The 26,187-nt window shown below is 38.3% G+C and overlaps 1 protein-coding gene across 6 annotated transcripts in view; it reads left to right on the top strand.

Moving 5' to 3' along the window:
* The first annotated feature begins 2,380 nt into the window (after nt 1-2,380).
* The window catches only part of LOC117295251 (ras GTPase-activating-like protein IQGAP1), a 65,638-nt gene continuing 41,831 nt past the window's right edge, over nt 2,381-26,187 (top strand). For 4 of the 6 annotated variants that reach the window (XM_033777790.1, XM_033777793.1, XM_033777788.1 and 1 more), the window contains exons 1-4: nt 2,381-2,889; nt 7,393-7,498; nt 14,497-14,653; nt 23,887-23,964. In XM_033777790.1, the coding sequence (XP_033633681.1) occupies nt 2,805-2,889; nt 7,393-7,498; nt 14,497-14,653; nt 23,887-23,964 (426 nt within the window). In that variant the 5' untranslated portion in view covers nt 2,381-2,804. Of the gene's footprint in view, nt 2,890-7,392; nt 7,499-12,804; nt 12,807-14,496; nt 14,654-19,568; nt 19,712-23,886; nt 23,965-26,187 lie in introns of those variants that run through there. The other 2 variants (XM_033777794.1, XM_033777795.1) reach the window with 2 other exon arrangements.

Below are 26,187 nucleotides of genomic sequence, written 5' to 3'. Positions count from 1 at the left end.
GAAAGCTTCCCTTCAAATATTACTTACTGAGGTGCTGTAGTTTTTGAGAAATTAGTAAAACAATGTCATGAATATACATTTGTAAATGATTAAAATAATTTTCGTCTCATGAGACGAAAATTATTTTCATGACATTGTTTTACTAATTTTCCAAAAACTACAGCACCTCAGCACGTAATATTTCAGGGAAGCTTTCTACTATCATTATCTTCAAACTGTGTAAGTTTAGTGTAAATCTGTGGACATTGTGTTTTTTGTCCTACAAAAGTTATATATAGATCCTTTAAATTCAAGTCAATTGCTTCAATGGTTTTTTTTTTTTCAATGTATTTAAATTTTTGTGACTTGATGTTAGATTTCATCTGAAGCGAAACAAAATCCCTGTCAATCAAACTGCTCTGGTCAAATAAGGGTCAATCTGTTTCTACTCCGCAAGTATTTTCTCTGATTTTGGAGTTTTAAGTTCTGTGCGGCTTAATGAAAGTAGTTCTTGATCGGATTGTAGGCCTACTTTGCTTGTAGTTGTCCAAGAAAACGAACTTCACCTTTTTTCAGTGCTGGTACAATCCTATAGCACAACTTGCTGCTCTTTGCTTACAAGTAACTTTTAAAAACTAATTGCTATGCTGTGTGTAAATATATTATATCTCCTGCAAATATGTTTTTAAAGTGACGTGGCCAATACGAATTGTCCATTTTATTTGGCAACATTTGTAGATATTTAAGCCAGATTAAATGCCTTTATTAGAGACTTGTTTATTTAGAGAGAATTTATGTATTGTAAAGCAGAAAAAAAAAGATTGGGAAAAAAAAAACAGAAAGGAAAAAAATCAGATAATTAAAAAAAAAAAAAAAGAAAAAAAAGGAAATAATGAGAGTCTTTATATTACTTGTTATTGTTTTAAAAAGAGGCACTTTAGTACGTTATTGTAATGGTGTGTAATATTGTTCAAAAGAACAAAACAAAATATGAGAAAAATTTATTATGTACTTAGTTGACAGTATTTCACCAAAACATGTGCTAAAAGAGTTACCTAAAAAAAACTTATAAATACAATGCTTTGTATTCTGGCTCACATGAAGACATTTATTCCTTTATTTTTTAAACAAAAATTGGTAGTTTTAGGGTGTAGCATCTGGAATGTGTGTATTAATTAAACAACAATTTGATATAATTCGCCACTGGGCCCAAGTCTGGTGGATTGTATATTATGATGTTTCTTATTTTATTATGTTTTGCTTTTTAAACATTACTGATTAATGTGTATCATAAAACTCCCTGTGTCAGCTGTGTTTTATTTGCTTGTTTCACTTATGATGAACTGATTTTGTTTGTGGCCTTGTGTTTGGTGATGTTGAGTGTTGTTTGTACATAATAATAATAATAATATTAATAATAATAATAATATTCCGTTTTTATATAGCGCTTTTCACACCCGGAGGGCTTCCCAAAGTGCTTCACATTATTAGCCCTGGTCACTGGGCCTTAAATCACTCCTTAAACCATCTCAGCTCGCTGCTGGGGAGCAGCGTGTGCAGCATTAATATCAGTGTTGTAGTCGAGACCCAACAGTTCGAGACCAAGACCGAGGGGGAGACCTGAAGGCTCGAGGGGGAGACCTACAACACTGATTAATATGCGCTACTCGGCTAAATCAATCACAAGAACCACCTCTGCCCTCACAGGTCCCCATTTACCCCTGGGTGGAGAGAAGCAATGGAGGACTCCACGATGTTAAAAAAAACAACATTCAAGTTTCACTGGTGGAAACTTTTCAAAGGCTAAAACAAGCATTATTTCTACAACTTTTGAGAAGAAAATGTTTGGTATAAAGCAGGACCATAGCGCTGCCACCATGCGGTCAGGTCAGATGCAGTAGGCTATCGCGGTGCTCAGCATGTACACATTTAGAAATATAGATACAAAGAAACAAAGAAATCTGGAAATACTTTAACACAGACAATTATGAAAATTAATGAAACATAGTTTTCATGCAAAAAAAGACAGAAGAAAAACAAACAAAACACAGATCGCTTAGGCTTTAATAGTGTCAGTTCTGGTTATTGCAAGTCTTGACATTATTTTAATAAAATGTTGCCAACTATGCATCATTGCCATTAAACACAAAAGTTCTTCCCCGATTCTAAACTCTTGTCAAGAATCACGCCCATCTATAAAAAGGGACCCACCCATAAACTTCTGGAATCTGAAAAGTTAATAGAAGGAAAAGTTATAAGTGCGCCCTCTTTCACCCATTTTGACTTTTCAGCAGTTTTTTAGCGACTCGAATACAAAGATGGTACCCTGTAAAAGTTGCACACTCTTTCAACGGCAAGACTGGATACCATGTGCCAGTAGGGAAAGTCAATCAAACCCACGGGCGCGCACTACATTACAACGTCAACGTTAGAAATGGGTTTGGCAGCAGTCCAATGCAGTCAACGTTTAAAACCACCTGCATTATAATAAGCTAAACTTTTCTGACGATTTGGGCTCTCAAAATTTCCCAATTTTGAGAAATTTCAGTGTTGGATACCTCTTGGATGTTTAGGAGGAAGTGATGAATCGTTTGAATCTGTAGTGACTGGGCATCTTTGGTGAATAAATAACGCACAGACTGAAGAGAAGTAGACAGAAGTTTGCAGTCGGTCAAGTGCGGAAAACTGTGTTCTTGGTGCTTCGTATTTGCAGGCTATTGCTGGTGGACAGCGCGTAGGGGGAGGCAAGCCTGCCGTACATTCCAATTCCTCTGATATTTTCTCGGTTCTCTACAGTTTCTTAAACTGTAAATGCTAGACTGAAGATGGCAAGCACCGAAGATGGTGTGCCCAATGGGCTCAATGGCTCGACAGATGATGCTGATGGAAGAGTCAGCACGGAGTATGATCGTAAGTCACGCAAAAGTATTGACCTAAAAAATGAGTGATGTTAATTCCTAATGTAATATTACAATCAATACAGACTGTAAATACAATACATTTTTGTACAACGTAATTTATGAGTGTAGTTATTTATTTCCTATATTTACCAGGGTAATGGTATAAAGCCAAATCAGTAAAACATAACTGGTTTCCATTTGGGCCCTTCATTACATTTTTAAGAATAAACAAATTAACATGTGTGTTGTATTTGATTTGACATGTAAATTTCGAAGTAGATCTAGAACTTTTAGAAGTTTCTTGCTTTTTAAAGTCAAGCATTTTCAAATGGCAATACTTGGCACTATCAGTTATTTTATGTTATTGCTTAGCATGTAAATTGGATTGTTAGATAGGGTATTGTGATATTGATAAAATTTATATTGAACAAACAGTAGTTAGTAATTAACGTTTCTTTTATTACTATCAAAACTTATATTAGACTTACACAATGACAGTTAGAATTATTGAGGAAAAGTTTCCGTATGGCGCCACCACTTTTTCATTCGATATGAAATAATATAGTATCTAATTTACCTCAAAGAGATATCCCTTTTTGTAAAAATGAGGGGAAAAGTGGTGGCGCCATACGGAAAGTTATCCATTATTGATACTAAGAATGACAAACGGATTGCCAATGGTGAAATTGATATTGTATTCAAGAAATTTGTTCGATTCAATGGACACTTTAAAATTACAGAAACAATTAATAAGTGCAATGTTTACATTTATTTTTGTTTTGTTTTCATTTCCTCATTTAGTATGAGTTGTTATAATATTCTTTTATTAAATAACTCCACCCCAAAAATACACTGAATTGAAAGGTATAATATTCAAATGTTAACTTTTTAATCGACAGTCCAAATTGTAGAAAATCATGTAATCAGTCATTATTAAATAATCTGCTTATTATAAAAGTTTTTAAGCAATAGACCCCTTGCACAACGCGAAATGCTACACTGATGCGCATGTTTTCATGCACGAAGAACAGCTATCGTCCAATCATTAGTGCTCCTTTGACCCCAGTGTGGGTGCTTTTTGACCCCAGTGTGGGTGCTTTTTGACCCCAGTGTGGGTGCTTTTTGAGTGTGTGTCGTCACATTCAAGGGGTCTATAAGTCATGATATCCTTCTTAAATTACAATAACAGTCCTTTCAAATTTTCTTCCCCCGGAAAAATCTGAGCAATTGTGATTAAATAGTCTAAAATAAAATGACTTTTAAAGCCTACTACACCATGTGTATGTAGGTCAGCCCTTGTATTGATAAAATATTCATACTTTTTCCCTGCCAGGACTAAATATCATGCCTGGATCATGGCTAAGCCCTGTAAATTAATTGAGCTCCCAGATCAGCAGATACTACATTGTATAACAAGGACATTCTTTATTTCAAAATTTGACATCCTTTTTGTAATGAGAAAATCACACCTAGTCCATGGTCTTAGTGAGGTACCTTTGGGAGTTTTGTGATGTATTACTTGAAATGATTCATTCATCTTCAAGGACATGCTTCATTAACCATGCACCTGTTTAACTTGTCTGTGTGTACAGCTTTAATCTAACAATATATACAGAGGAGCCTAAAATGTATTATGATGTGCAGTGGCACACCATGTATCTGGTAAAGGGAAAATTTTACACGGACATTCTCTGGATTAAGTGGAGCATTCACACTATACTTTTCAGGGCTTAAAATACCAAAGATTAATTAACCTAAAACTGGCTTAATCCGGGTTAAATTTAACCCTGCCCAGGACTAGGGTTAACCAACTAATCATGTTGCTTCAGTTAAGTATAGGGCCTGCATTTGCATTTGACGCCATGGTCGATTTATAAACAAACCTTCTCCTTGGTAATACCATAGAGCAAGGCAGTTTTTACCATGGAAAAGGTATCAAACTCTTTTAGTATTTTACTCATTGGTGACGGCTTCCAGCTTTTCTGATCCTTTAATTGACTCCATCTTCTTTTTCTCTTTTACTTGGACCCCTTTCAAGGGTGAGTGCTCTGGAAATAGTTGCTGTCTGTTATCTCAATTATTAGGAAGTGCTGGAATGTAAAGGAATTCCAATGACTACAAGAGCGCATCAAGAATTTCACTAACTCAAGAAATCCTTGTGGTTCACAAGTTGAATTTAAAGTCACCTGGAAGTGGTATTTTTTCAAAATAAAGCTTTTGTCACTAATATATGTGTTTTGATGAGTGTAATGTGAATAAACAGTTAACTAAGGTTTTAAACAATCAGTTCTTATGTTATTTACAAATTTAAGAGTAGACCCCGACCCGAGAGGGCGCTGTTCGTGACGTAAATCGAGGCAGACTTTGCCTGTAATGCGTAGAGTAAACACAATTGCAAAGTACATGTACGGACCAAGTCTTGAGTTTGTACGTTTCAACAACAACAAAAATTGTTTTTTTTTTCGGCAATGCCGACCAGGTGTATTGCTGCTAAATGCAGAAAAACACTTTTTGAAATGTACCAACTCACGACTTGGACGTACATGTACTTTGCACATGTGTTTACTATACGCATTGCAGGCAAAGTCTGCCTCGATTGACGTCACAAATGGGGTAGGTGGAGTCAGCCCCCCAAACAACTTTATATATTTTTGAAACTTATAAATTGTGACAAACAATTACTAAAAAAATTGTTTTATTGTTCGTAAGCATATACTCTTATGTTTGAAAGAAAACAAATTATATTTCCAGGTGACTTTAACACATTCTAGCCTGGTGATTTTATTTAGGTTCACAAGTTGAATTTAACACATTCTAGCCTGGTGATTCTATTTAGGCATCATTTTGCCCTTGGTCTTGGTTAGAGGGTCTCTTTGATGGAAATAAAATCTTGGACTGGAATATTTCGAAGGGCATAATACGAATGGCAAGGGAAATTATTGGCTGCGGAATTGTGGAAACCTTTCTTTTTCGGTTGGAACTTTTGTAAACTTTTACCAAATTTTTACCAGAGTTGTATGAAATCTGGTGTGTTCAATTGATGTACATTGTATATTCCATACTGGTGGCCCAGTGTGGACTTCCAGTTGCATACAAAACATGACACACAAAGCACGACACAGTACAGCAGTACAGTCAGTGTGCTTGTTGTACCATACGTGTCTAGTTGAACCTTTTAAAAGTACAATTGCAACCCCACTAGACCTAGAAAGATAATGAGCTCTGAGTGTTGCCCGTGGCGATAGTCTTTCCAGTTTGTATCTGGTTAATAGATAATTTTCTGTCTGAATGAAAACATTTATCATGGCCATTGGAAGCCTGAAATACAGAAAATGCCAGCAGTTCTCCATGTTTCGGCTGCAGCAACACACGTATTTTTACCTCTTTAAAATTGGTCTATAAACTGACAACTATATTTATTTTTAAAACAAATTTTACATCATGGGCGTTCTTTTAAACTAAGTTTGCCAAACATAAAGTGTTTTTCTTAAAATTTCAGGAAAGGAATGACTGTGCTGTGCATGTATTTTTCCCTGACAAGCACTATTTCTCAAAATTAAGTCTTAAAAACTACTTCTAAATGAAGGGTTCAGAAGGACTGAGGCCAGAGACCCAAGTTTTGGATACAGTGATACTCCAAGTGAGAATACTGGTCTTTTTGACACTTACCAATGTGTCCAGCTCCTTTAAATCACAAGTTCCATCATCACACCAAAGTCCAAACACTTTGGTGTGGAGTGACATTTGAGAAGAGGTAATTAAAGGAATTGTGCCACATGCTAGCAAAACTACCTCATGCGTCTGTTTAAAACTGAATGTTTGTACAATTTGAAATCATATGGTTTTAACATTGTGAGCAAAATGGCCTGTTTTTATGAAGTGTTTATATTCCATTTTTGTTGTGTAAATATGTTGTAGTTAGTAAAAGGAGGTAGTAAATATTAGGGTAGAGTCACGTATTCAACCTGACAATGATTTGAACTACAGGAAGTTTATGTTTTCCCCATTACGGTAATACACGTAGGCCTTTAATCTTCAAAAATAGTTTTGTACACAGTGTAACACCTTCACTGTTCCTGTGTCTACAAAATACAAGGTTAAATCGTGTAGAACAATATTAAACAATAGTAACATTGACTAAACCAAGTCATGATGTAGTTTGTTTACAATTTCAATGTTAGATTTTCTGGGCTACAGTGAGGTTTGTGAAAGATCTGCATTAATGTTTGAGAATTTTAACCTTAAAAAAAAATAGTGAGAGTCAAGGCTAAATGACAATACAACAGAAATACACAGGTATACTGGTTTAAAAACAAAAGCATTCAAGTTTAACTTTTTACACATGTTGTGTGTTTCTCTAAAAACAAACGAAACTTTAATAGCCCTGTACACACAATGTTTTTTGTCATAATTGGACTAGTAGTTATTTTAAAAAGTACCAATGCCTTGGCAACAGTTTCCGGATGAAAGTTGGCTCTGTTTACCCGTTCAATTTTTCTCTCCGTATTTCCAGATGAGTCTGAAGACATGCCTCACCGGGCATCTGGAGCCGAGATGGATGAGCAGAGAACGAAGAACATTGCCTACCAGTATCTGTGTCATCTTGAGGAAGCAAAAAAGTAAGATGGAGTTAAAGGAACACGTTGCCTTGGACCGGACAAGTTGGTCTTTAAACGTTTGTAACCGTTTGTTATAAAATGCATAGGGTTAGAAAGATGTTTTAAAAGTAGAATACAATGATCCACATAAATTTGCCTCAAAATTATGTGGTTTTCCTTTTACTTTGCGAACTAACATGGTCGGCCATTTATGGAAATTTGACTCCCATAAATGGCCGACCGTGTTAGTCGACGAGGTAAACCATGCAATTTCGAGGCATGTTTGTGTGGATCATTGTATTCTACTTTTACAACATCTTTCTAACCATATGCAGTTTATAACAAACGGTTTTATACAAACGCTTTTTATACTGACCAACTTGACCGACTTGACCGATCCAAGGCAGCGTGTTCCTTTAAGAAAAACGAGGGGGGAAAATGGCCGCTGTCTTTGCACTTTTGAGTCCTTGGTGATCCTATAAAAAAATATCCACTTGAGATTTTCATTTTGCAGCTGGAACATCTGTGAACTCTGCCTCTGCAAAGTAAAGTACCAGGGTTCAAGTTCATAGAGCTGCAGTAACACCATCTCTTTTGAGTAGTGTTGGTTCGGAAAAGAGATGGTGGTTAAAGATCCAACGTTTCGAACAGTATGCTCTGATTGTCTTAAGGAGAATGCTGGACTCTGTTGATGGATGCTGCTTACATGGTGTCTACAATACCAGTTAATCCCCCAAAAGGCAGTACATAAAAAAGCAGCATCCAGCAACAGATTCCGACATTCTCCTGAATACGATCATAGCATCGAAACTTTGAGACGTTAACCTCCAGTTCTTTTCAGAACCAACACTACTCAATATATGACTTATTTTGGCTGGTAACCATATTCTGGGATATTTTTATAGTGCTTAGCAACTTTTTTTTGCATATAAGCAGCTGTACAAAATCGTCTTTGGGCCAGAGGAAGGTCCAAAGAAACGGATTAGAAAATTTCAGTTGGTAACCTGTTTGTACATAGATCTGTACAAAGTAAGACATTTTGGTGTTAATTACGTTGAACAAATTTTGTGCTAACAAGCTTTGTTGAGTCCAGTTAAAAAATGTCGGCCATGGGGTGTTTTTGCTGGCCTCAGTGAACTGCAGGGAGCCCATTCCAACCTCAAGGCAAAATCCAAAGTTTAACAACTATTTTACTGGTGACCTCATCAGGGCAGACCACATGGCCTTGCTGACTGTGTGATGTTATGTTATGACTCATGTCAACCCAATATGCAAATACTGTAGGGCTCAAAGGTCAAACAACAAAATGGAACTTGTGTGGTTATGGGTATCATCATAGAGCAAGGACAGAGTTGTACATGTACTTGTAGGCCTACATATAGCCTAAATGTTTACTATGGTTCAAAGGCCCATCCTTGCTCTATGCATAGGCCCGATGCTTTGTTTTTGAAAGGGCAAGGGCACCATGGCATTTCCTCCTTGTTAAAGGGCACCTCTGTTTTGACCAATTAATTGATCTCTACTTATTGGAACATTTCAAGGGGCACAAATAAAAAATATATATATTTTTTGTTGTTGAAATTTCCCCTTAAATTTTCTTATGTTACTCCTCATGTTTGTTACAAAACTTGCGAAGAGTTTTAAATGTTTCACCCGAAGTACATTGCACAGCATATTTGTGCACAGTAGATTGCACTGGTTGGACGTTTTTAGAATTATTTGTGCTCATTTTCCTTAATCAATAGGCCTACAGTGTATAATTATTGATCAATAAAAAGTTCATTTAAAGTCAAAGCTCAAAAGTATCAGCTCCTTACCAGAAAGAAACGGAAGTATCATGTATCAACCCAAGTGCTATTCCACATTGTCTAAAGTTAAAGACAAACGCTACAAAGTTTTAGTAACATGTTTATATCTAGGCCTATATACACACAGTTGCTCTCAGTCTCAACACAGTACGTGCATAATTCTGCCGATTAAATAATAAAGGAAGTACATAAAAGAGAGGGCATTAGTTGGGCGTAATCTCCCCAGGCACTTCCAAATAGAATTGACAACATAGCTTTGTGGGTTGGTACATGTAGCCTGTCTATGCTCTGTGGTGAAGGTTTTAGCATACAATTTGCCCGAGGACCTTTGACTTTTTGTGGGTACATCCTACTGTGCAGTTACATGTCATCAGTATCAGTGGTTTTATGTTGTTGTAGTATGGACAATGAGTGGTTATTATTCTGTTTTTTTTTGTATTATTAGCTACCAGCAATTGTATCAGACAATAGGTTATGTCAGTTTTAATGACTGGGCCATGGAGAGGGTTCACTAGTTGTACCATACCACAGAGAAAGGCCAGTTCTCTACTCTATGGTCCTACAGGGTGACCCAGACAAACTCTCACAGCTTGTGTTCTGTGTGGCCTTATGCAGGTGTCAATTTGAAGCGTGGACCGACCCTCCTCACGTCATCACCTTTCTTCACCTGGGCCAATTATGTATAGGGTCAGGATTTCACTACTACTTCACTCTATCAGCAAATGTGTTAGTCCAAGCTTCACCCTTTGAATTATTTCCATAGGTGAAGCTTCACTTTTTCAGTTTTCGCCAGGTCTGACGCTTCACCACTGTTTCACCATATTGGCCATTTGTATAGTTCAATAATAATATCATCGGCTTACCGTTCGGTTGTTGTTGTCAGTCAGCCATGTCAAAACCACCACGCAACACACATTATTAAGGCCGAGTTATAGTCGGTCGCGCGATGGTCGGGCGTCGGAAATTTTTACGCGCGATCATAAAAATACCAGTTTTTAGGCCTCAGTCTTAGGATTGCGCGCGAGATTTCTGTCGCGCGACCATCGCGCGACCGACTATAAACCGGCCTTTATACACATACACGTTCGCGATCGCTAGTCTGAACATCTGACGTCTTTCCTTGCTGATAAGGTATAGACAGGGGACCAGGCTAGTTCACCTCGTTGCTAACTTTCGCTAACGTTGGCGGCGCACAGCTCGTTCCACTCAAAATGAGATCGGTAGCAAACGTGCGCAAACTTGGCAACGTTTGCGCAAGTGGAACGCACCACAGGATGCAGTTTGCAAGGTGGTGCGGCGCGCGATGTTAGAATGTGTGTATTTCCAAGTTGGCTTGCGCGAATTTCAAAACAGACCATCTTCAAAGATTGCATCACATACAGTTGTTTGAAGTGCACGACTTCGACATACTTTCGGCGCGACCGATGTCGTGGATTCGATGTCACATCACCAAACACAAATAAGGCTCGTCAATGCTTCACCCTTTTCATAAACTTTATAGGTAACACTTCACCCAATTATTAAAAAAAACGTTACGGCTTCACTATAACAACAAATTATTGACCTCAGGCTTCGGCAACGAAACGGCTTTGATATTTTGCGACCTCTGAGGAGGGTCGGTCCACGCTTCAAATTGACGCCTGCATTACTGATCAAACAAGCATGCAGACTTGTAGAGTTATCAAAACCACATTGCATCATGACCTTACATGACCTCTGACAATCTACCAGCAATCTACCAGCAGTGTGCACCTGTAACACACACACCAGACTACATGTTACAGATCCACCACCATGTTCTCAGTACTACCATACACTCATGCACTCATGAAAAAGTTTGTCTTGTATTTTATACAAAAGTACTGTTTAAAAGATAGATTTTTCATTGAGGTACATCAATGCCCTCTGTTGCTCTGTTCATCAAGGTTCTCCCCCCCCCCCCCCCCCCAATTGCAAGGTATCATATCGGGCCAAACTACGCACGAATTGGGGGCCAATACGCCTGACATTTTGGGTGGTTACTTTTTAAGATCAAATTCACAAAAATCCTAAAGATATAACCATTTATTAGCTTGCAAACTAGGGCTTTTAAGACCAAGATTTTAAACACAAGGTAAAACATTTCTGAGGATCTTGTTTCAAATCAGCATGCTTGGGTCAAACTTTCAAATTTTCGGTCCAGAACGCCCAACAGTTTTGACAAAGTCTGGGGAAAACCCTGCTCTTAGTTTGGTACCCCCTTTCCTACTTACTGCTGAAGTACTCTTTATTCAAGTTGCATCGTTTCAAAAAGCATGATACCCCAAGGCTGTGCCAGTAGTGTCCATTTTTAAGATTGCAAATTCATCCGATTTATTTGAGGGACACTTGTTTGTGGATTTTTTTTTCTGGAGGGAGGAGGGAATTGGAATGCAACCTTCCATTCTTCTGGTGATTTATTGCCAATAAAGGATGGGCGGACTCATTGATTATAGTTTTGTTATGGTGATTCTTCCAGTCAGTCCTTCTTGGCAAGGGGAATCTTAATCTTAGCTAAGTTCTTTCATCATCATGGTATCTTGTTCAGAAAACTCTAATAAAAGAGGTTTATAATTTGCATTGCATTTCCCTATGTCTTGAAGTAAATAAAGCTTACAGGGTTGTCTGAAGAAAAAAAAACCCTAATTGTATCACTTTTTCACACTAGCTGTGTAACTGGCAACCCTCATTTTTCCTGAGGCAGTTTGAAATGTATTTGGACAATACGGTAATCGATCACATCTTTAGCACCCACTAAGTAAAGCTATCAGGATGTTTTTGTAATATTCCCCAAACACTTGACCGTAGTTATAGCAGCAGCACTCAAGAGCTCCTGAAAATGCTGCTACTGGTAAAAATTCTCAAAATAAACCGACTCTGCTTCCCGTTGTCTGTATAATATTCATTTCGGTGAGGGTAAAGCAGGGCCGTATGCTTAATTTTTTAAAGGGCGAGGGCACCAAGGCATTTTCTCCTTGGTAAAGGGCACCCTATGAGGAAATTGTGAGTTTCTACTGGAGAATTTCATGGGCACCAAGGCAATGACCAGAGGGCATGGAGGCAATCGCTTTCATTGCCTCTGTGAAATATCAGGCTGGGTAAAGGATGCAGACATTCTTTAGGCTGTGTTTTTGTGTAGGAGTTTTTAGTCTGGGTGTGTCAGCCCACACTGTTTGACCTTGAACCTCCTGTTCCTGGCAGTAGCTAGGGAACATAGAGAGTCAACTTTCAGAAATAATACATTGATCAGCATTCTGTCGAGGGGACAGTAGGCCTATTGGGGCTGTTTTGTAAAGCAGCCAATCATGCTAGTATTTAACCCTATAATTTACTCGCTCCTAGGAAGTTTTTGTAGCCCAGTTGAACATTGTCATAAATACGTATCTTTCTGATGCATTTAAGCGTAGCGTTCACAACCAATGGTCGATGAAGTTTTATTCACATACTCAAAAGCAAAAGAAGAACATTTTACCAAGTTATTAATCACACCTGAAAAGGAAGAAGTATATGAGCATTTAGATTGAACAGTTTTGAGGAGCACACAGGGCAAGTTGAGAAGTGGTGGTCAGGCCGAGTTAAAAAAGAAACATGTTTAGCGTCCGGGTTTCTCAAAAAAAGGAAGAAGGAGGGGCTTTTTTTTTTTTTTTTTCAAGATGGCTGCCATTCTTTTTTTAAAATGTCAAATATCCTGTGTTTTTTCAACTGTTCAAACACACACTACATAAATGAAACATTTTGGTCAAGACATTCAGAAAAGACATTCAGACTGTTTTAGCTGAGACCGTTTAAAATAACACTTGTTTAGCGGGCGGGGACGCTAAACATGTTTCTTTTTTTACTTGGCCTTATACATTGTAGCACATAGCCGTTTTTAAATGTACCAGGCACCCTGTCAGTAAATAGGCCTACCCATCATTCAACAGACAACTTCATCTTGCATTATTCCACGGAGTGGTGAAGTAAGACATTGACAACTGAGCACATGCTTTAAAGGAACACGTTGCCTTGGATCGGTCGAGTTGGTCTTTGAAAAAGCGTTTGTAACCGTTTGTTATCAAATGCATATGGGTAGAAAGATGTTGTACAAGTATAATACAATGATCCACACAAACATGCCTCAAAATTGTACGGTTTTCCTTTTACATCGTCGGATAACACGGTCCGCCATTTATGGGAGTCAAATTGTTGACACTCATAAACGGCCGAGCGTGTTAGTTCTCAAAGTAAAAGGAAAACCACGCAATTTCGAGGCAAATTTGTGTCCATCATTGTATTCTACTTTTAAAACATCTTTCTAACCATTGCATTTTATAACAAACGGTAACAAATGCTTTTTATAGACCAACTCGTCCGATCCAAGGCAACGTGTTCCTTTAAATAAAACAAATTTGATTACCCGCCAAAATGCCGTGATGCAAATTTAGATCTCGTTTCTGTTTTATTGTAAAAAGCAAATTAATTTTTTGATTGATTGGACTTCTACAGAGTCTCTGTTAAATTGATCTCTTAAGAAATCTGGATCAAAATATTCAGTACCAATTTTAAGTAATATGAAGAGACCTACAAACTGCTCTCCTTCAATTATTGAGGGTTTAATCCCCCCCGAGGCCCAATTTCATGGCTCTGCTTACTGCCGAATTCTGCGCTTACGATCACGATTCCCCGCTTATGTGCAAGCGCCGAATTTCTGCGCTAGCCTTGTAAGCGTAGAATGCCTAGTAAAGCGGAGTACGCACGCACAGAAGCCAAAATTTTCCGCTAACCCGTGAAATACACTTGCTATAAGCACAGATTGCCCTGCTTCCGTAAGCCCCGATTATTTGCTTATGGTAATCAGAGCCATGATATTGGGCCCTGACTGTTTTATGTTTTTTTTTAATGTCTATAATACGTTTAATTTACTCTTGCAAGTACCTGGAACTTAATGTTCAGTTGCCTCTACTGTCCTGGGCTTGACCGTGGATTTTCCAAAGGAAGTGATGTTTGCAAAATGAAAATGGCCTTGCTCTATCAAAGCTGAAATTCCAGGCTTGAATTTGTATTGGAACTTTGCATTTATACGGGCACCATGGCAACAGTTGTGGGTGCTTTGGGTTATTTTGAGGACTGCATTCAGATTTTTCCTTTTGACTGAAGCCTTATACAGTTTCTAAATTGGTTTACCCCTCTCCCTTGTTCCTTCAATCTTAACAGGTGGATGGAAGCTTGTATCACTGAGGAACTCCCACCAACCACAGAGCTAGAGGAGGGACTAAGAAATGGCGTCTACCTCGGGAAATTGGCGCATTTCTACGCCCCGAAGAAGGTTCCCTACAAACGCATCTATGACAAAGATCAGACAAGATACAAAGTAAGTTTCACAAGGATTGATTGATAAAGTTTTATAGTTTAACATTATGCTTTAACCTATTTGGACTCCTTGTAAGATATGTCTGCTCCCTTTATAGACTCTTTGTTTGTTAAGATGATCTTCCTGTCAAAGGACCTGGGCAAGCTCCCACAAGGAGGCTAAGCTGGCAACAGCCAATCTCTCTTATACAAACGTGTATGATTAAGAATTGCACAAATCAAAAATTTGTGATTCAGTAACTACATGTAGACAACATCGCTTATTCTATAGTTATTGTGAAATCAGGGGTTACCTTAGTAGGATTCGAACCCACAACCTGTTCATATGCAAGTCCTGCTGTCTAAAACCACTGGACCACGGTGACTTGAATATGACATCATGACCTCAACCAGTGCCCTCACAAAGGTCATCAGAGGAAGACCTCCCATCCGCCGATCGGTGTGAATGGCTTGTAAACACGTCGCACTTCCACGATTTCCTCGGCGAAAGAGATCTATGCAAAGGGGTCTATTGTGTTGGGTTTATCAATCAAATGTCACGATAAAGTACAGAATTAGTTCATGTGTGCATCGGGGCAGTATTAATGTAATATGGTGCATTTGTCATCAAGGCAAATCGGTCAAGTTGCTTGCTGTACAACACTGTGTACATACAACTTGAAAAAAAGAATTCCAGCTGTATTTAAGTGCCCATTGGACATACCCTAACTAAACATATCATGCCAGTTTGTGTGTATTGGGGTGGGGGGTGTCACCACAAAGTTTCTGTCTTTGTTTGATCTCTACACCATGCACAAACACAGTCCAAATGCACTAGTCATGTTCAAGTGTATTCCTGTCCATGTGGTTATTTGTGTTTCAAGCATTGACTTGGATGTAGACACAGCATGCATTCATTGTTTACCCGTTTTTTATTCGGGGGGGGGGGGGGGGGGGGGGGAAATGTATTTTTAGAAATGATAATAATAGTCTGTACTGTGCAGAGTTTTCAAAGCTGTAGCGGCGGTTTGTGTAGTAACAATGTTCTAAAAAAGCAGCTGTTCAAACTACGAATCAAAACAGTGTAGTCTAGCCACCTGACCTCATTGAAGACAATGTTCATTGTTGAAAACAAAGCTATGCCTCATAAGTTAATTTGAGAATAGAGTTTAACTACTGACTTTCCTTGTCACAAGTTGAGTGATAGATCTTTTGAATTTCTCAGACTTGAAGAGTGTGTTTCTTGACCACATGGTTCAGTCAAGCTTTTAGATGTACCGTTTGTACACTGACTTCCTTGTCACAAGTTGAACAGGTTTGGAATTACACGGAAGCCACAGAGGCCATGGTCTCTGTTGCCCCTGGTCTTGGCCTCGGTGCCCCTTCAGAAGTTTTCCACGAACAAGTTTTCAATGGGAGTTCCCTTTACAAAATGAAAATGGCCTTGCCCTCTCAAAGATGAAAATCCAGGCTTAATTGAATTTTCAATTTGCAACCTCTCAAGACTGAAAATCCCTGATGCAAATATAACATCTATTATAAAAAGGATGAAATAGATGTAAAGACTGACTAGCCTTTTCCCATCTGGAGCTTGCTTTGTAAAAGCCTGCCCCAAATCCATGTGACTTAGCAACAAAGTCTGGAAATCAAATTGGACTTCGGAAGTTGTGGTACCAGACATTGTTTAGTTTGAACCCATTCCCAACAATGAATACTATCTGAAGGCCTATTTACCCAACAATGGTTTATCAACATAGGCCTATAAGATTACAAAAATTTGGCATCCATTTTTTTTTTCCGCCAGAAAAGTCTGAAGGTCGTGTAGGGGGATACTCATTTCAAAACAGCATATTATATTTAATAACTTCTTTCAATTTGTTTATTTATTATAATTGCATAATTTTTTTATTTAAAGGCAGTGGACACTTTTGGTAATTGTCAAAGACTAGCCTTCACAGTTGGTGTATCTCAACATATGCATAAAATAATAAACCTGTGAAAATTTGAGCTCAATCGGTCAACGAACTTGCGAGATAATAATGAAAGAAAAAAACACCCATGTCACACGAATTTGTGTGCGTTTAGATTTGATTTCGAGACCTCAAGTTCTAAATCTGAGGTCTCGAAATCAAATTCGTGGAAAATTACGTCTTTCTCTAAAACTATGGCACTTCAGAGGGAGCTGTTTCTCACAATGTTTTATACCATCAACCTCACCCCATTACTCGTCACCAAGAAAGGTTTTATGCTAATAAATATTTTGAGTAATTACCAATAGTGTCCACGGCCTTTAATGCCCTTATTTGAGTATGGTTTTACTCTGTACACATCTGTTCAATCCAAATGAATCGTGTTTATCGTGTGAAACATTTGGAGTCAAGCAATTACCGAGAAGTGATTTCAAAGCTATTAAGTGACAACATGTATGGATCATGATGTTGATAAATGAATGGCAAAATTAAAGATTACAAGGACGGAAAAGGAATTGAACCAGATTGGCAGTCTTGTTCAAAATCAAGCGACATGTTTATTCATCTGGCCTTGCTATCTGCGAAAAATGGAAAGTCAGGGGGAAGCCCAGTTTCATGAATGTTTTGTCCAGATACGTACATTTATCTCTTTTCACTATTGGAGATAAGAAATTTCAGACTATTTTTTTAAGTCTTCTTGGATGCAAAATAGCTGTTGTTTTGTTTTGTTTAGATAAAAATAAATCTGTTCTTGGGTCGACAGGGGCCAATTTCATAGAGATGCTTTAAAGCAAAAATATTGCTTTTAAAAGCATGAAAATAGCTCGCTTATTTTACACATGTTACTGGCAAAAATTTCATGCCATATACATTGCTTGTGACTGGTATTTAGCTGTTGCTTACTTAGCATAACAATTAAGTGGAGTCTGGGCCGGTAATCTGGTTTTACTAAGCAAGGATTTTTTGCTTAAGCAAAATTTTGTGCTTAAGCAGCTCTATGAAATTGGGCCCTGTTCTAGTGCTGCGGATACTGGTCACAGAAGCTCCTTGAACTTTATCATTCTAGGGGTTACCAGGGATGTCTCAACATATTGTACCTCCTAAATTTAGGATCCTCACAGGCCTGGAATTTCATCTCTGAGAGGGCAAGGTCATTGTCATTTCGCGCAGGGCACTACCATTGGAAAATGACATTAAGTCCAATAGGAAACCAAGGCCAGGACAAGGGCCAAGATCAGGAGCAGCAGAGGCAACTCCGTGTAATTCCAAGCCTGCCTCATTTCAGACCTTTGCTCTCACCCCTGCAAAACACATTATGGACTTGCTGTTTTCCCCTAACCTGTTCATGAAGCAAAACATTTTTTAGTTTATGTAGCAATAAGTATGGCCTATTACAGTTTCAATTACCTTTGTGTACAAAAACAGTCTAGACTACACAAGTACACACTTTTCCTTTTGAATTGATGGGAGTTGTGAACGATACCATTCGGCTCTTTGACAGTTTTATTGCCAAATTGCATGTAAATTGGGATGTCAAGTTTGCATTGAAAGCTGTGCTGTATCATTTCCTGTATATTATAATAGTCTCTCAAATGGTCCAGGGGTGGATTTCACAAAGGTAGTCCTAACTAGGACTAGTCCTAGGCAATGCTAAGAGATAGGACTAGTCCTAAGTTAGGACCAGTGACTCATCCTAACTTAGGACTGGTCCTATCTCTTAGCATTGCCTAGGACTAGTCCTAAGTTAGGACTACCTTTGTGAAATCCACCCCAGCTGCTATTGCTAAGGCCCATACTGGGAAAATTGTCAAATTTTTTGGGGTCAATTTATTTAAGGTCACTGACCAATAGCAGGCCTTGAACTTCCCTCCTGAAGAGGCGCAGCAATTTCCCTCTAGTATGCAAGAGGCACTTCTATGAGGAAAATGTAAATTTGTATTGGGATTTTGTAAAGGGCACCACAGCAACAGCAGAGAGCACCACAGCAATAGACCCTTCCCATGAAATATGTAAATTGCACATAGCGCGTGTGCACTAACGTTTTGGTTGGCAAAATGAGGGAACATCGCGCTGTTTTGTACACAGCTAATGGGTGCGTGACACAGGCACGATTGCGCGTCTGCTTAGTGCACAACTCTATGGTGTTTGCCAACCAACAGGGTCTGTACGCATGCGTGAATGTAATTAGCATATTTCATGGGAAGGTTCCATTGCTGTGGGTGCCATGGGTTAATCTGAGGCATGCAATGGGATATTTTGAAGTTCAAATGCAATTGCAACATCAATTAAAGTTATAAAGCAACAGCTGGAAACAACTCTCAAAAGTGCCCTTTTCTCAAAAAAACAGTGTTGTAAAAATCAGATTACAATCTTTGTGATTGTAAAAATCAGATTACAATCTTTGTGAAGTATTACGATTTGATGTTTATCTTCAATTGCTCTCTTTAATTGGGTTGTGCAGGCACAAATCCTGCCTGCACTTGCAGGAAGTCCAGGCTCAGTGGCTCTTTTAAATATGTGATGTCATGGGTTTAGTCTTGTACGCTGTACAGGTATCTGTATACAGTAGGCAGATCAAACCAGTTAGCTTTCTCTATGGTGAAACACACCCATATATAGTTACACTGACCACAAAGTACTCATGCATCCACCTGTATGTTGTCAAGGTTCACTCAAGTGTGACCTGAAGCCAAGCAGGAATTCCTTTTCTACCAGTTTTGTATTTCTCAATAGCTTCTCATATGACAGAAAAAAAGGCAACTACTGGACAGTTTTACAGAGTGTATAATAAGCAAGGCAGGTGTGATGTGATTGCATTGGAAACTGAGCAGGAAGGATGCAGAACTTCAAGGGTGCACCCATGCCCATTGGCCAAAATGTACTTGTAGCAAAACTGCATTTCATTTCCATGGTATAAACATGGAGGTAGAAATAGACATGGTTGGTGGTGGAATAAACATTGAGGTAGAATTGCATCCTTTTACACAAAAGTGTGCGATTTTTATGCTCCAGCAAACTTCAACATTCCCTGGGGTTAGGAAACCAGCACTGGGGTAAATTGTGTTATTGTGGCTGTCTGTGAATTCCTTCACTGAAATAAAACGTTTCAGGTACGATATTAAAACTAGATATTTGTGTGGTAGGCCTACATGTACCATTCATTTTAATAAATGCTTTCAATATACAAGGAAATCAACAACATCACAATGTTCAACAATGCAATGTGCATGTTGCCAGGATCATTGCACGTAGTACTGGTAGTATGACATAATGACAATTGCAATATTTTTTTTTTTTTTATCCCTGATGCATGTTTAACATCTATTAAATTGTTGTGGTACCTGCTAAAAAGAATTGCTTCTAGCTACTGGGCAATCTCAGTGGTCTAGTGGTAAGACACTGCTCTAGTAGAATGGCAAAGGATCGACTCGTGGGTTCGAATCCCACCCGAGCTATATGCGTGGGTTGGGTTTTTTGTGTGTTTTTTACAGGACTCGGGGGGGGGGGGGGGGGAAATACTGAGTGCTTTACACTCAATGGTGTGTGAGTACTTCAAAATAAACACATGTAAACCCAATTTACATAGATTTATTAGACCCATGTAGTTATTAAACTACTGAGTGTTACACATTATAATATTTTAACCTAGTAAACTCAATTTGGTTCCAGTTGGAAGGAGTTGAGTTTATAGTGGTTGCCCTGTAATTCACACTCCTGTAGAGCCTAACAGAATGTCATAAAGATTGATCTCCAACCGGGATCAGTGGCCAGCTCAACATGGTATAATGCTTACTCATAGGTCTATTTATTAAATGACTACGTTTGACTTTGTCGTGCTTAAAAGTACACGGTGAACTTTTGTAAATTCAAAATGGAAAAATTATGTTATGGGTCCATTTTGAGTTTCTCTGACCCCCCCCCCCAAAAACGGTCTAAAAGTCTGACATAATTAGTTATGTTAAATTAGAATTGGGGATACAAGTTTTGGTACACCCATACACCATTTTTGTGTAAAGAACATACACTGTACTTTTAGCATGAGTACACTATACCTGCACCAGGAATGCACACACTATCATCTCTGCAGATGTTGTCACCTTATAAAAGCAGTGCCTACTTGTCACAAAGTAACAAACTATCCCAAACCAGAGATATTGTGTGTATATCCCAATTAGAACCCTCCTCCCCCAAGCTGGTTAACATCTTCAGTCACAGTGGCCAACCTATAGTGTTGGTCAAAGATCTAAACTATCCCAAACGGTATACATATCACCTCAAGTCAATTCACGTTCTCTCAATCAGGATACCAGTGTTCCTGAATTGAGGAACCCTTTGGGGTAGTATTGCTAATGTGATTAAAAGCTTTTCAATCAATACCCAACCCCTGCTCATTGATGATCCATCTATTGTCCTCCACCATTCCTGCCCAGTGGTTTGTTTCCAGTGAGTGATTCTTATCAATAATTATTTCCTTATTTACTCTGGTGACTCATAGGTGGCAATGATCAGGGTCCAATTTCATAAAGCTGTTAAGCAGGAAATTCTGCTTAGCAGATTTCTTGGCTATACAATAAATGAGTGGGATACCAGTACTTAAGTGTTAGCAATGGTAACTGTTTGGTATTCTGGCTAGTAACCTATTTTTGGAAAACGAATGGATTTTTGCTTAGCAAGTTTTTTTGTACTTACAGGCTTTATGAAACTGGGCCCCGGTTGCTCATGTAGGTGTTCAGAGAAACAATATCGCATTATTGCTTACAAGCGTTTCCCGGGTAAGGAAAGACTGAAGCATGCACTATTTGTATTCCAAAACAAACAGTTCTAAATTATAAAGTTGTCATGTCAAACTTTTGATCACAACACTGGACATTTTTTTTTAAACCGTCATTTTCTACAATTCGTCTAACCCCATCACAACCTTTTCCTGCCAAGAATATCTGCTCATTTCCCCACGAACCATTTAAGGTTGTTTCCTAAAAGTGCATGTAAATTTAGGACTCATGGCACATTTTGGAGTACATGTACGCACATAAAGCGTCAAGGATGAACAGTGACGAGTGGAAAGGATGGCATCGTCCACCACGCCATGCTGTTTTTGGTGTAGTACAAATTTACAAAGGGGAAATGACTGCACTTTGTGCAAGTTGTACACACATTTTTTTTTTAAACACTTTCACTATTTTTGGTTGAACAATGAAAAAATAAAATAAAATAAAACCTGTGACCTCTGAACCTGTGACCTCTAGATTAAAGCGCAAGTGTTCTGTCAACTGAGCTGTACAGTGTATCTAGCCCAAACATTGGCGGTCCCCCTATTTTGTCAATATCTTTGTTCGGGAAATTTGTGTCGCGACGGCACCCCCAGCCAAAGTCCATAAAGTTTATATTGTTTACAGTACCCCACCCATATGTTGCTTAGCATGTATATTATATTGGGCCCAGACCTGATACTTCATGGAGGCAGCAGAATCTGTTGTCCCTGTGACTTACTTTGGTGCCCCTTGACAGGTTCTGATAGAAATTAACAGTTTCTTCTTAGACGTGCCGTCACTTACTTAGAAAGAAAAAGATCCCTGGGTTCTCACCCTTCACGCCTGATGTACAATAGTACCTTACTTTAATTTGTCCGTCAAACACTTGACAAGCAAAGAAGGAAGTTGTTTCAGATCCATCACAGTGCATTCATGTCAATAACTTTGGGCATGCCATTTCCATGTCTCCTCCCACTACAGGACTTCCAGGGTAGTCAGTACCCAAGGGAAGTTTTGCGACTTGTTCAGGTTGTTGGTACATGTACTGCAAGAATATTTAATTGTAGATGTCGAGTAGATCAACATGAACTGAAACACTTGGAGTGCAGCAAAGGCACTTTGTTAATTTTTTGTTTTTTTTTGTGGCGGTTGTGGGAAGCTGTGTCAATTTGTATGGAAGGCTTGGAAGCCAAGCTGACATTGTTTTCCTTGTTTTAGTACGATAATTTCCGTGTTTGTCTACAGTACATCTTGAAACCTCAAGAACCAGAATGACTCAGAACGCTCAGACACAATTGATTTGTAAGACCATAACTTGGCTGTCGTTCTCAACTGGGGACCAAACAAGGCCCCTGACGTTTCGACCCTAGCAGAGTCCTTCTTGAACGCTCAATTACAACACAACACTTGGTTGTATATTTCAAGTGTGTTCTAAATGCCATTTGATACATATTTTTGATATAATATTTGTCATTGACATGGGTGTTATTTGGCCTTGACGCTATTCACAAAGCGAGGCCTCGTGGTTTGGTTTATTAATCATGCATGGAAATAATATCATGTGTGATTAGAATACAAGGCTACATGTATTTAAATGGAGTCTGACGTGTTCCTTTAATCACAATTGATTTTAAACCTTGTCACAGTGTCAGACTGTTTTTTTTCTTCTTTCTTTTCTTACACAATGATGTACATGTATGTAAAATTTATGTGTACGTCAGAAACGGAATAATTTATAAATTCTTCCTTAATACTGTACATGTTTTCACACTATAATTCCATATAAGTCCCTGTATACTCCTCATCAGGGAGCTGAGATGGTTTAAGGAATGAGTTAAATGGCCCAGTGATGACCAGGGGTAATAATGTGAAGCTCTTTGAGACGCCCTTCGAGTGTCAAAAGCGCTATATAAAAACTGGTTAATTATAAATTGTTTTTTTGCTAACAAAACAGTTGCTGGCAGTGTGAGCACTGCATGTAATCCACCATTGTACACAAACTGACAAACCTGTAGAAGAGAATAGTGAAAAAAAAAAATGATTCCAAATTTTGCATTGCATCGATGCCAAAATAAAAATGAATAAAACGCTCACTGAGCGATAAACTCCAAACGCGAAGTTAGATTATTTATTTCTCATCAAATATGACATTTCAGGCAGAAATATTTCAAGGGATGTTTTCAACTATCATCATCATTAGACCGTGTAAGTTGTATGTAAATCTGTGATCTTCACGATTTTGTTTCTTACCAATTCTGTAACGTTCCTTTAAATTACTATTTCAATATCATGGGCTTTATCAGCTGTACTATCATTCATAAACTTGTACATTTCAGGTTGTAACAAAACTCTTTGTTCTACACATTATACCATCTTGAAAGTACAGCCAGTTCAACATACTGGTATTACTACTCAAATAATACCAGCATCGATGAACAATTATCTTCCAAATAATACCCATTATAAGAAGTCAACATCCACCATACCCCTTCGCTAATTAACTTAATTGTATTTTTTTTCTTTCCCCTCCATAGGCAAGCGGTCTTCATTTCCGCCACACGGATAATATCGTCCAGTGGATGAGATCAATGGAGTCAATAGGATTACCAACGGTAGGTTTGTTAATTATATGCAGAGTTTCCATTAATTATTAATGGGTTTTGTGATGGGGTAATGGGTTTAAAGAGCTGGACTAATGTCCAGGAGGTTAAGAATTTAAGTCTTGGAAGTGATGGGTGTCATTTTGAGTGACTGCCGGAAAAGTATAATTTAGCGTCTTCGTTTGTTTTCTGAAACAGTGACTGGAACCAATGACTTCCAAGTTTAATCAAATTGTTTCTACCAATTCCAATGAAAACTATTAGCGGATCAGGGCCAAACAATTCTCTGCTAAGCAGGAATGAGTAGGATACCAGTCAAAAATTGTACTTGAGACATGATAGCTTGACTGAGTGATAACCTTTCTGGTAAGCATAATTTTTGTTGTGCTTAGCAATTTTGTTGTGCTAAAACAGCACTCATGTGAACACACTTTCCAACATCAGTGGCCATCCCTTAAAAAGTGTGATATTAACTATAAAGCTCTGTTTTGACAACATGTGCATCAGTTGGACTTTGCTTTTTTTATGCGCATAAATTAATCACCTATTAGACTGACTTTTATAAATTATTCATGGCTAAGCTTTTCGGGTTGTAATATTTATTGATGAGTTAAACGCTTGCATCATTGTCTTTGTCTTGGACAAGGGTAATGTGCATTGTCATTGGACACGCATAAAATCCCTGTATGTACTTGTCTTTGTGTTATATCTTTGTGATTGAACATACATGTAACACATTTCACTTTTTTTTCTAACCTGTGTCAAGTCATCCAATTTTTACACTTCACTTAGACATTTGGAGAGAAAATTTGTTATGCATAAACATGAAGAGAAAAAAAAAATAATAATGACAAACGAATTCCTCAGACGTGTTGTTCTGTCAACTTAAACAGCCAATTAAGGATGATCTCAAATATATAGATATTACAGTTTTCTATTAGCTGCAGTCCAAAGGAAACATAAAAAAATATATAACGAGTCTCTTACCTCATGTTAAAACATGGTAAAAATGGGTTTTTCTCCAGAACGCTCCAAGTCAAATTTCTGAAAAACGACAAAGGAATCGTGACGTCAGTGGCGGCTATTTGATGTGGAAAATAGCACCCTCAGTTTGCCAAAGCTGGAGAACTGTGTTATTGTTATTGTTATTGTTATTGCTGTTGCTGTTGCTGTTGCTGTTGCTGTTGCTGTTGCTGTTGCTGTTGTTATTGTTATTGTTATTGTTATTGTTATTGTTATTATCTCTGCCCGTGCAACGGCAGAGATATTGTCCTTGTGGTGGATATTCTTCTTCTTCTTCTCCTTCTTCTTCAGCTTGCATTTGCAAAACCGTGGCCACATATTGGGCTTGGGCTTAGGCTCCGTCAGTTATTTAGAAAACATGTGCTTTTCTAACGGGGCTTCAAACAGGCAGACGAAGCCCAAGCCGAAGCCCAAGTGACATCCCAAGCTAAAGCCGCGGTTTCGTAAAAAACGGAACCAAAAATTCCAACCTCGTACCTAAAGCTTGTAAGCCGATCAGAATTGCAACGTAAAAATATAACGAGGTTGTTTTATTTACGTGATGAGTGAATCCTCTACGCTGCGCTGCGAGACGATCACCACCGAAGCTTTTCCCCACGTTATTGCAATGGGGGATTTTCCGGTCGCAGTGTGACCTGCACCGTGAACGTTAAAAACACTCTGCCGTGGTCTGGAGCTTATTCACGGCATACGGGTTCGGTGAAAACCCGGAGAGCCAACGGATGTTAACCGTGCTAACGGTGTATGGTTGTTAGTTACATGAGCTTTAGTTTGAGTGAGGAAACTTCGCAATCGTCACCGTTAATCCGTAAGTCAATAGTCATTCAATAACGGAGCATTTTTATAGAAAAATTGTTTTAAATTAGCTTATTAGCTTTTACAAATTATTCTTTTCACAGTGCATCTTAAGAAAAGGTTTTGAATGTTTTTGGAATTTATGTGAGATTCATTACCTTGCCAAATGTCTTTGCAATGAAATATGTTGTAAAACAACTGCATGATACTGTTGGTAACAGTACCAAACTTAAGTGTTTCTTAGTAAAAGTTGGACACTTGATATTAATAGTGTTATCACTTGTCCATGTAATAATAGGCAGCTGACTTTTACCTAATCAAAAAGGTACGGTGGCCCAAAAGGACATCGCATAACTGTAAACTTGTCGGCATACGTATGCCGTGAAAATATTTGGGAATATGTGCGCATGCTTACGT

This window comes from Asterias rubens, chromosome 10 (assembly GCF_902459465.1).
Source record: "Asterias rubens chromosome 10, eAstRub1.3, whole genome shotgun sequence".
In the NCBI taxonomy this organism is placed as follows: Eukaryota; Metazoa; Echinodermata; class Asteroidea; order Forcipulatida; family Asteriidae; genus Asterias; species Asterias rubens.
The sequence above is the reverse complement of the archived record's forward strand: the minus strand, read 5'-3'. Positions and strand labels throughout refer to the sequence as shown.